General features: G+C 40.7%; 1 protein-coding gene across 7 annotated transcripts in view; it reads right to left on the bottom strand.

Annotated features, from left to right (window-relative positions):
• Positions 1-8,826: 8,826 nt before the first annotated feature.
• The window catches only part of LOC119739967 (myoferlin-like), a 73,037-nt gene continuing 69,184 nt past the window's right edge, over positions 8,827-12,679 (bottom strand). For all 7 annotated transcript variants that reach the window (XM_038215127.1, XM_038215128.1, XM_038215131.1 and 4 more), the window contains one exon: positions 8,827-11,250. In XM_038215127.1, the coding sequence (XP_038071055.1) occupies positions 11,070-11,250 (181 nt within the window). In that variant the 3' untranslated portion in view covers positions 8,827-11,069. The remainder of the gene's footprint in view (positions 11,251-12,679) is intronic.

Genomic DNA, 12,679 nt, shown 5'->3' with positions numbered 1-12,679 from the left:
AAAAACATTTTCCGCACTCACAGTGGTCAGGGTCATTGTGCTTTCTGTACCTTAACATGAGTGAGTATTATGCTAAAAGTTTTTGCTTGAAACGTTTCGAAGGGTAAAAGCGATTGCATAAAATTTATACCACGGCGGCGCAACTCGGCATATTTTTTTTTTAACCATGGAAAAACTTCCTTCCTCCATACATGCTTCAACTGCACAAGAAACGTACATCGTCATTTTCTTTGAAAACCGACAGAAAACGTAGGTTTCACGGTTTGCAAACATTTGCTGTAAAAGTACAGAGAAGAATTGGTGTAATAATGCATGATATTGATTTACAATATTTGTGTGGGTCTCAACAGTAAGTAATAAAGGTTACAAATTCAAACTTTTTCCGCAATCGGGCAACAAAAAAGCGTTTGGCAAGGCGGGATCGAACACTTTTTATGAAAAGTAATGTCGAAAGGGGTTTTCTACTTGAATGACTAAAACGCCTGAAAACGAACTTTTCTCCTACGAAATAGGTTAGCCTATAACAAATTTTATTTTTTAAAAGAAAAAAACTTGGTGTGAAGGTACATAATTGTAAATGAGTATATATGAGGCTATTCAAGCCTTGGCAAGGAAAAACAACATCAAACGCAAATATGTAAATACAGATTATATCAAATATATTGGTATGATAAAAAATGATGATGAAATACATGGCTGATTGGTTCTGCGGCCTCCTCGGCACGTAGAATACAAGAGGTGTGTCATAACACGATGAAGAATTTCCGCAACTACGACCCATTTCTTTTCCCATCGTTTGCAGCCGTCAGTTGACGACCAAAGCTTATTCTTTGTCCAGATTGTCATCGGAATCCACAGTCACCGAATAATTGTGAAACTATCCCAGTCAGGTCGACGTGTGAACCCTGGCAAGTCAGCATAAATATTTTTCACCACCAATTTTTGTCAGTATTTACGAGGCCCATGGGGGCAGACGGCCCAGCCTGACCCGCGTGGCCCAGATTCTATGAACCGCTCCCAGTAATCAACAGATCCCTCATCCAAAATCGTGGTGTCAGATGGGGACAATTTCCGTAATTTGTTTTTCCGTTGCAATCGGATGCATGATTCATTTCCTTGTAAACACATAAATTGAACTGAATTGCTATCGCAGGACTGAATTTATTTGCTACGGGGTACGCACGCTGACTAAGTGCCAGGAGGCGCCCAAGCCCTGAAAATGGGGGCGGCGATCCCGGGGGCATGCCGGGGGAATGCCGGGGAAAGTTGGGAACATTCTCCCGAATGTTTTTTTTTTTTGCTGGAGGCGTAAAATGTGTGCCGAAGTTACCTGAATTTTCAAAATAATGTTCCCCAGCTCCAAAAAAGGGGGCATCGACCACAAAATGAGCCTAAATTGAACAATTCGTATCGCAAGGAATCTGCAAAAAGCGCGGATACGTACGTATATGGGCCCTGTTGTACTTGGAAGAGCGCCCATAATATGCGGATGGCGTCATGCTCCAGCTTTTCATGCTCCAGCTTTTCATGCTAGCGGTCCCCACAACCCCGTCAGGAAATTGCCGTTCCTGATTTTAAGTATAGGGTTCCGACTTTGAACGGACAGGCACGCAGGATATTAGTGTTATTCTATATTTAAGCTGAGACAGAAACCCACAAGAGCTATAGGAGCAACATCACTCCAACTTGAGGAGAATTTGGTACATCCTTGCTCCGCCTCCTCCCCGCACAAGACAGGCATCTTGTGCTCCGGTTGCCAACGGACGTGCGCAGTCTCTCCCCTCTCCAGGTACTAAACCCATCCAGCACGCAGAACCAATTAATGGGATGTCAGCTCACCAAAACTCCATGTGTCACATTTCATTTTTTTTTGCTTTGCCCAGATGGGCTATATTTCAAGATGATAATTGGCATCGATCACATGACAGCTCCGTGAAGTAGGTTGGTACGTGTACACCGTGACCTTTGGGTCGTTTTCGACTTGGAGGCGTGCGGAGGCAATGCTACCGTCAATCACTGAGAGACATTAAAGGGAAAACAGCTGGTAAAACTGGTGGATCTGTAGCCTAGTTCTGGTTCCTGGAGACGGGGAAGCTGTATATACCCCCCCCCCCAAGGATCAACAATAATTTACAATGGCAGGATTTCTTAGGCATCACAAAAATTCAAAACTGAAACGATTCAGCTTGAGCCAGCCATTTTGCTCGGGTTTTAAAAAAAAGAAAAGGTTTAATGTTCAATTCAAAGGAAGGACGGGATCGAATTAATTAGTAAACGGCACCTTATTCGTGAAAGATACCACGAGAGATGTGGCCGTTTTAGCGGAGTCGCTACCATTATGTACATCCCTCCACTCGACATGGTATGATCCAACCCCACCCCCTCCCCAACCACTCCCTCCAAAAAAATGTCAAGACAGAAAACAAAGGGAGGTGTAGGTTACCTTTTTTTAATGTCCCCAAATGATATTATATTTTGAGGCCCGAGAACCAGTTATGTTTGTTTCAAGAATTGTGGAAGGAAATCCGCAACAGGATTGGGGGAGTACTCGGTCGGTGTGCCACTATAGCTGGAAAGACCTAACTGAATCTTCCAGGAACGACAGTTTTAAGTGAAATTGTTGAAATGCAAAATTGTTCCTGTATTTTCCCCCCGGGGTGATTGCTGTATGATACATACTAACCTTTGGCACTTGGCGAAATATTAGATATGATTTCTGCATACTTTGCCCTTCCAAAAAAACTCCGCCAAAAATGTGGATGTCAAGACGGGAATGCTTCAGTTAAGAGGTCATTGACCTCCAGAACACGGAGCCACTATCCTGCATGCCCTGTAGGCCCACGCCATTCTTTTCTCGCGTGTGTTGTTTCCATACCAAGAAATCCTATACATAATCTGGTTAAGTGCATCGAAAACTAACAATAATATGGTTGAATGAACTTACGAAGACAAAAATGTGGAAAATAGTGATCCTTTTTATTGATTTATTGTGCAATATTACAATTTTGACGCAATGGCATCTTATAAAAGTCAGTTCTGAATTACTAGTTCTGAACAAATGCGGATCCGGGGGGGGGGGGGGCAACGGAGGCCATGCCCCCCCCCCCCCACCAAAAGAACCTGATTTTGTTTCAGTGACGTCGCAATAAAAAGGCAGGCACTTCGTGCACCACCATCTTTTTTCTCAAAAGAAAAATGGTAAAAGTGGTCAGAAATTGCCTCAGATCGCACCACAGAGCATCTAGAATCCAAAAATCCCACTTTTTGGGAGACCAAATTCTTTTGCCCCCCCCCCCCCTAAAAAATATTGTGTTCTGGATCCGCCCTTGGTTCTGAAGTGTTTTCGTCCTGGCAGTTCACTATTGAGTACTGACCCGGCCTGTATCTGTAAAGTAAAGTACACAACAACTTAATTGTAGCTCTCGATTGTATAAGCGCCCGCAGATATAAATAGTCCTGAAAGCCGAAAAGATATCTTTTCCAAGTAGAAAAAGCAATCGTCATGCCTGCTACGTTTTGAACAATTGTGATTTTTATGAAATGCGTCAATGCGCCGGTATTTTTGTACATAGAAAAAAACATACCTGTCCTATTGTAGTCACACGTATGTGTTACTTTCATTTTCATTCATCCTTGTCTCCCACACGCAAACACATGAACTGCTCTTGTGAAATTTGTTTCCCTTAATATTTACAATGACACAAGCAAATAACAAATCAGTGTATTCAACATTTTAGCGCCAAACTGACGCTACTATTTATAATACATCCCTCTTGTAGAGTCGATGCATGGGAATCATAAACTGTTTACAACTTGAGGTATGGATTTCCCAACAATCGTATGTTCTCTTATATTCACTCATATTTTACTCTAGTCATGTGAGATGGGTCTAGATGGAACAAATTGTTCAAATAAGTAGACCAAAACGTGATACAGTGCTTTTAATATTCAACAAACATAATTATCAGATACTAGTTTTGAGTAGATATAGCTTTTGGTCACACGTATTCGTCACCGTTTTGACGAAGTGCTAATGACAAATCCGTCAAAAACCGAGATAGGCTCTCTTCTGAGATGTTTGGATATTCAAACATTTTTATCATATATCCTCTGCATGCTTACAAAATTTCGAGACATAAACTTCCATCGTTCGTTAATTACGCTAATTACACAAAGTAGTGAAAGTGCGACACACTCAATTTTTCGTTTTGACGAAGTGTCGAATCTCTACTCGTCACTTAGTCTCATCGGTTTAACACGCGTGCTACAGTTAGATTTATGTTATCGTGTCGTCAACAATGTTTTGATATGAAAAGGACCAAATGCTGTCCGAGAAAAAAATTACATAAGCTGTCATTTTGTCATCACTAAGACGAAGACGCTTAGTAATGATGATAGCCAACCCCATCCCAATTGTCTTGAAACAAATGAGACGAGAACATCCCTTCATTTCGCTGCCTCCGGGTACCACTGTCAACATTTTTGGCAACGGCCGCAACGAGGGGAAATAATGAAGTTCAGGTTCGGGTTCAGCCCAGGTTCGGGTTCAGCCCAGGTTCAGATGAAAGCTGATCTACGTCAAATGTCGCTACTAATATTACTCCATCACAATGGTTGGCCCTTGGGCCGACCCGCTTGCCATGTCACAACTGATTGCGTGCAACATGTCTGACAGTCCGAGAAATCTGACGTCGATCGCTTCAATTTAGTTGGCACAATCCGGTTTTCCAACTGCACACGACCCTATATCAGTGTGATACTTTGTATTTTGCCACTAAAGGGTTTAGTCTAATGATTTTATTTTGGCGTGTCTTCCATGAAAGGCATTGCCATTTTGCTTTTTCTTTTTTACATCAAACCTACAGAAATGCCTTCCTTCCTGCCTCAAAGTTTCCGGCATGTTAACAGTGGACCTCATCACCGTTGACCCGGTGTTTATCATTTCAGCCATTATTGCGGCGGGAACCAGTACCAAAAGCAAGAGGGGTAGTTGAATGAAAAGTGGGTCGATTTGTTCTTTTTCGTCCGTAACAACAAAATGATTAAAAGCGGGGAGAGTATTACCATAAAAGCGGTTGTGAGGTGCAGGCGCTTTCGTTTCTGAAAAAGTGATTTCAACAACTCGGAAACCACCTTTTTGAATACCGGACCCGGTAAATTTCATGACTTTCAAATTCTTCTTCAGGTTTCCAGACCATGTGTTATTGAAGTAACAGTTAGTGCCAACATTCAATGGCATGACTTTTGAGGTTGGCCTCCGCAGGTGTTACAAACTAGGTGTAGGCTGTGGCCAGACGAGACAATTTGATTCTACTAAAACAGAACCCATTCAGTGAGGGATGCTAAATTTCACAACAATTAATGCGGCCTGACGTTGCAAACTTTACAAGTTCTTCTTCAGAGGCAAAATGACAGAGATACAAGAAACAAACATGTAGAGACTCACAAGCATGCAGGGCTAAGGGAAACACCAAATGGGATTGGTGGGGCACATATGAATACCAGCGTAGGTGCTTGTCAAAAGTTATGATGACGTCATCGTCCGAAAGGGCGCCCACCAAACTTCAAGTATTGTACCAATCCTCTAGTATTGTACCCAAAATTTGGGAGCAAAAGGATCATAGCCGAATGTTCAGTTACATGGTTTTCGTTTATAACGCTTGCCGAAATTCCTTTTCGTGGCAATTTTGGGGTGTAACTTTTTGCAGCGCGCTGAATGAGAAGTGAGAAAGGAGAAAACTCTGTGTGTCACCGTTAGTCAATGTAACAGACTTGCTCTTGTAATGTCAGTGACGTGAATTGATAAATTAATGTGAATTGTAAGGAATCACGATAACTTTACATTGTGGCCGAGCTGGTGAACGTTCTGGAATTGTAGCAAACTTTCTCCTATCCGGAAGGACAAAAAGTATGTTGCATGCATGTGGGAGGACCAGGCCTGGTTTATCTGCCCGTGCGTTAATCCGCTACTGAAAAAAATGCTGTCTGTCCCACGACAGGGTTTCAATAAAAAATCTGTACTTTCTGCATCTGCTCAACAGCAATGCCAGGGTAAACTCGGCACTCAACAAACACGACAACGGGAGGCCTACGGCGAGGAATGATACGCCCCGCGTCCAACTGACAAAACTGTAAACGAGAGTTGGGCAACTGTGTTGTATTACATGCCACTATTTATGGAACGCCCTCCTTGTATGACCTGTAACCAAATTGGGATCACTGGCTGTCCATCAACTTTCACTGTAGTTTATTTACTAAAAACCTTTAGTTGTTGATTATGGAAGGGACAAATATGTACACCCAAGAAATTTAACGGTAGAAAACTATCAGAACGGACGCGGCAGGCATTTTACGCGAACACAATCTGTGCCATGAACAGCGTTCCTGAATTATTTTCCGGGCATTTACGGGCATATTATTTTTTTGGAGGACAGCTTCGACAAACATTTGCGTTAGTCAAAGCCCCGTCTCCTAATAATTCAGAGTCTTTTGTACTTTATTTACGCAGGATTAATCCTTGAACTTTCAATGAACCGTGTTTTTTCTCTCGTCTGTGACGCACTGGTGACGTTTTTGGGCAGTGGCGTAGAATGAGGGTGGGGCATCAGCTTTGAATGCGGCCGGATCCGACCGGAACCCTTTTTTTCCGGGGCCGAATGGCCATGGCGCCAGCCGCCACTCCAAATTCGAAAAGCGGAAAGGGGGTGGGGGACCACAGGACCTCATTTGACGCTCAGATTTTTCCCCTATAAATGTCTCTTTTTAATATTTATATTTCACATAGGCCTACTCTACCTAAGTGCGAAGGGAATGCATTATCAGAAATCCTCTGTTTGTTTAATTCCCTGAAATAAATAAAAACAAGATTATTCGGTGTGAAGTAATCTAAACATCCCGGGAAACGTACACGGGCAATGGAAGCAAGGCAAGGGGAAGTCTCTTTATAATAAAAATACTTTGAAAAGAATGAATTTCGCTCCCGACCAACCCGGGGGGGGGGGGGTACCGAAACCTACTACAGTATTCAGACGAAACCTCCGTCGCCGCGCCATTACAAAGGAAACTCGTCCCGTACACGATCCATCACGTCACAAAAATACAATCCTGGGGTCGAAAGTGCACGACCTTCCGTTAAAAAGCATATTGTTCTCCCCAAATTCCTTTCCACAAAATACCTTTTCATAGCGAGCCCATACGACCTTGTTTCTCAGCAACAAACCCCAGGTTTCATAACTACATCTATTTCGTAACTATATCTTCACTGGGCCGTACAGTTGAAACTGCTTTGCATCACGCTGCGTGACTGGCACATTGTTATCAAAATAAGGACACCGTCTTATTTACCACAAAAATTGGTCTGAACAAACACTGATGGCTATCATGCCAGGCTTCTGGCACGAAAGAAATGACACGGCGTATCAAGGTTGGAATTCTGACCCCAGTTTCTGAGTACGGTCTCCCTGTTTTCACGGAGGTTATCTGGAGGTTATTTTGCGACGACCAGAGGTTGTTTTGTTGCTACATCTTTCCGTTAGCATAATGAAACGAAACTGATTACAAAGCTAGCGTTCTATAATCTATTGATCAGTTTGCAAAAAGCAGGGAAACGAAAGTTTTTCGATGGGCTCAGCCAATCCGCTCAATCTTTGGTGTGGGAAAAGTTGCTGCTCTTTTAGTTTCATTTTGACATGACGGCCACGAATAAAAGAAATCAATCGATCAGTCCATGATTCTCTTTCTCAGTGCTTCCCAAGCATTTGTTTTTCATCCAAGTTTACCCTACTATAATTGCAACTTGTGGCTTTTTCATAATCAAATCACTGATATTCTTTGAGATTGAATTGACAATGTATCCCCTCCCACAAACACCGTGTCAAATCTACTGCAAGGAAGTAGTCAATAAAAATGCCACAGAAATGAGAACTCGGTAGAGACACCCGCAAATTACCCTGGCTTGTCCGTCAGGAAGCTATTACCGAATAAACCAACACGATCTGTCATTGCCTGCCTGACAGATTTACGCACGAGTTAGGTTTGCGGTTTAAAGCACGTTCTTGTCACTCGGCCCTTTTCTGCGCGCGACCTACAACCGACCCCGGCAGTTTGCAAGCACTCGCGCGGTAATACCCGAATTGACCGAGGGGTGAACTTTACAGAAACGGGACAAGGGAAGGTAGCCAGCTAGCTAGGGAATGGCATGTGCCGGGGCCCGGGACCGTCAGCGGCATTTCAAACAAGAAATCCCCGTGGGGTACGGGTCTCGGGAAACGAAAGTTGAAGGAAGTTCTGCACGAACAACACACCTGCGACTATCCGGAATACTGGGAACATGTGACGTCAGTCCACATTCTGTGTTTGTTGAATAGTCTGCAAACATCGAACGCGCACAAGCAAAACAAATCTTTTAAAAACAGGTTTACTTTTTTCCCCCTGGGGAATATAGGCAAAACAGAAAACCATGAAGTGTAGCATGCCCGAGGATTCTCGTCTTTAAACCCCTATTATTTGTAAATTTTAAGAGATCAACAATCGCGTGAAGTGGCGTCTAATTTCTCCCCCCCCCCCCAAAGTTGAGAGGGCAAGTACTCCACAAAATAAATACAATTCGTTGTTCTAGCTCTACAGGCTAATGGATGTTCCGAACTTTAAAGTAGCCCGAATGCCTTGAAATTTTTTTTGACTCGATCCTGATTTCTGACACTGATCAGTGCATGACATTGGCTCGAAATCACAAACACATGGGCGGCAATTTCCTCTGAAAATGCTCCAATCACAAGGCTTCCTCCAACGACAAGGCATCAAACAATAAATACAAATCAACAACGCCACTCATCCCCGTTACCTTTATTCATAATCCTTTAAACAGAAGACGGTGAAGTGAGTGCCTTCTACATAAAGTAAAAATCAAGCCTAATCGTTAACAATACCAAGTCGACAATAAAGTAACTGGTCAATAAATGATTGGATATTTGAACTCTATCTGTGCCTTCATCTCAGTTGAATAAATGATATCTGGCTAATTCTAAAAAAAAAAGTTTACATTCATCTTAAAAGTGTAACGAACACCATTTGCAAACATTCAAGAATGAAACCGTCAAAATATCATGAAATGTCCTATTAAATAATGGGATCAAGCATCTTGAGAAATCACTGCGCCTATCATTTTCGAGAAAAGAGTAGCAACCATCATGTCCTTGCGATGGTTAGGTCCAAACCATCGTGCTTGCAATGCTTTGCGTCGAGAAAAATAAAGATGCATTGTTACAGTTTTCTCAAAAAGTATATCTACTGAGCTGAAATTTCGAAAGGTATTTAATATCCTGCTTCAAATTTATTTTACTGTACCCTGAATCGGCAAAACACATTTTGTTTTGTAAATGGTGTACATTTACCTTCAATATCTTGCACCTACTTCTTACAAAAGTAACTAGTCTTTTATGGTGACATCGTCATCATTGTGGCCAACTTAAATTAAGAAAAAAAGGAGAGACTTGAAGATGATACCTAACAAATATCAAATCCTTCTTTAAGAACTTATGCGATCTAATTTTACTCTTCACTTGTTATGACTGACACAATTACACAAACAGATGTGTATTTTGGTCTATTTGTGTAATGATGCTGAAATGATGGAAACTGAATACACATAAGAGAACAGTCACAGAATCATATACATAGACACGTTTACCAGTTATAGTGGAATTTGTTTCTTCTTTCAAATTGGTCAAACATTAAGATGGCTTTCATTACATGAGCTACCTTTTCTAAAACCTTTGTGGTCATGTTTAGAATTTATCATTCTTTTCCCTTGATTAATGCTTAGGCCACTTTATAGTTCACTTTTTGTAATCTACAAAAGCACATAGAAGACGTACGCATTAGGCTAAATACAAAAATAATCTCAAGTTGGAAAAATACCTGATTGTAGCTGGAAGCACAGTAACATATGCAAGCAACCTGCACCGATTTTATTTAAATCTTCTCAGGGAGAAAAAAACAAAACAAAATCTTTCTTGGACACAAGAAATCATTTTCAAATTTCTCCACATTTCATACACACCAATATTGACAGGGACAAATCAATGCGATCAAACCACATAATAATCTTAATTATCAAGTTCATCGAGGAATACCCAAATTGTCAGACAGGAAAAAGGAAGACAGTGCATTTTTTTTTGTTTTTTTGCATAAGGCACTTTTGAAGAAAGTTAATACTTATGACATCTATTGCAAAGAATTTTACTCAATAAACCAGGATTTTTTTTTTACATTCTACAAACTACGTACTATTATTACCACACAGGCCTTTACCTACTACATGATTACAAACCAACTCAAGAGGGTTTATCAAAAGTAGAAATACCACAAACAACATTTAATTTTAGGAAAATATACTCTATCTGGAAGACTTCAACAAAATGGTTGGTCAACCATTTTAAAAGAATGTTCCATCTCCCACCCCTGCAAAGAGGCACATGGACAACTTGTCTTTAAAGTTCTCTTTTTTTATAGTTAATCTATTGTTAAATACTGTAAGGTTAACGCTACAAAAGAAATTCCAATCACCGATTATATTTTCAATTATTGCTCAATTTTAGTTCATGATACTCTGAATTTTTTTTTCATGCAGGAAAATACACTTTGTGTTACAATGTTTGTTTGTTATAATTTATACTGTCATTTTTCATCACCAAAAACTACAATACATTTTTTATCTAGTATCCATGGTTATATCAACAAATCAAAAGGTATTCTAAATCGTCTCTAATGAAAAACAAAAAAACCCAAAACTACATTTACTTTGTAAAGGTAGTTTCCGCTCATTTGCAACCTTCAAGTTGGATATTTGATTTGCTTTAGAAACTGTCTTGCTTGAAAAACAGTTGACTCCTCTTAATACACAATTTGCGGACCTAGCTACAATGTTTGTTGTATCCACATTTTGTCTGAGAAGGGTGTCGGTCTCATTCATTGTACACAAACGCACGGTTGGACCCGAGGCCATATTTTCACCATAGCCAGAATGTTGTATTAATGAGAGTCAACTGTACCTTTTCATCCGAGATGCTCTAGGCATTGAATATCTTCTTGACTGTGACGCCCGGCACGCTGTAGATGAAGAGGACGACAAAGGCAATGATGATGATTGCGACGAAGAAGCCAATGATGTACCACTTGTAGTTGTTCCAGATGATGAACTTGAGCGTCTTCCATGGCGAGGTGAACCACAGGAAGGATGTCTCAGGACGTCTGTTGGAAGAAAGTATATATCACATCATTTCACACTTTTTAAGTTAATAGGATCATTTTTTTTTTAAAGCAACGAAATTGCTCAAAATCTCTGCTTTTGCTGTAATATTCAGAAATGGATGGATTTGGGGGTTAGTAATTTACAGTAAATATTATTACACTGACGTGCTTGACGTTTTGGGTTCGTAGATGCTGGAAAAACCAAGAAAAACAATCGTGTTCTTGTAGTCTGGTTCCCTGACCCCAATTAAGATGAAACAGAGCAATTTATAGAGGTAAAATTTTTTGTTATGGCAAACACATCTTTGCTTAATGATCTGTCAAATTATGAAATTATGTATAGCAAAAAAAAACAACCCAATAAATTTGTCTTGCATTTTGTGATGCAAATCAAGGAAAAACACTGACTGCCTATATATCACTTGTTAAAAAAGGATAATTTTTGAAATACTAGCTGCATGTAGGTTTTCCCACACAGCAAAACCTTTCAGCTCATTATAATTGTAGGTTTTTTTTCCATACTACAAAGCCTTTCAGCCCATTAGAATTGCTGTAATCTTATAACGTCTTGTCTTCTAAATTTATAATTACCATCAACCTCAACACAACATTAAGGGATTCTCAACATTAAACAGGGACAAAATCTTTCCTGGATGTTTTGATTTGGCCATTCACATATCAAAACAACTCTGCACTATGTGCACCAAAAATGTTTGTGCGGGAAAACTTCAGATGGAGGCGAAGAAGCACGTCTTGGTGCCTGCTGCTGCATGTATCATCCAGAGAGACACACCAATTGATTGGGATTAGTTTACCTGGGGCAAATTTTACTCTGTCACTTGCACTTACTGCGAGTCACTTTGACATGATGTCAACAAGTTGCGCCGAACCATCACCCAACAAAAACCATTGGGACAAGGACGCAAACAGTTTTTCTCAACAGCTTTTTGATTTGGGCCTGATTGCATTCAATAACAAAGTATCAGAAGTGATCTATGTACTGGGCAGCGATCCAACTGTTTGGCTCTGCATGGAACCAACCACACGTCTTGCAACAGCTCTAGAGTTTAAAGGAGGAAACGGAGGTCAGTCGCAGGCTGAGGGGGAGGAGGCGAAGGGAAAGGAAATTTGATTTACTAGTCTCTGAAGGAATCAAGTTGGAAAACTGAAGTGCAGGCCTCAATTCAAGGTGTCAGAAAGTACGAGGTTGCGGACCTTCCACAAAATTGGCTTTAGGGTGCAGACCAGTAAATAGACTTCCATAGACCGCAGTGATAACTACACCGATTCCAAAACTATTTAAAATAATCACAAGTTTCTGAAGTATTTTAGACACGCATCAATTTAAAGTTTATTTCATCATCTGTCACTTTTTGTTCAATTTTATGGGGGTTAACAAATGACTTTTGGGAGAAAATTTATTCAAAGA

Source organism: Patiria miniata, unplaced genomic scaffold (assembly GCF_015706575.1).
Source record: "Patiria miniata isolate m_02_andy unplaced genomic scaffold, ASM1570657v1 HiC_scaffold_4, whole genome shotgun sequence".
Taxonomy (NCBI): Eukaryota; Metazoa; Echinodermata; class Asteroidea; order Valvatida; family Asterinidae; genus Patiria; species Patiria miniata.
Note: the sequence above shows the minus strand (reverse complement) of the source record. Positions and strands in the feature narration are given on the sequence as shown.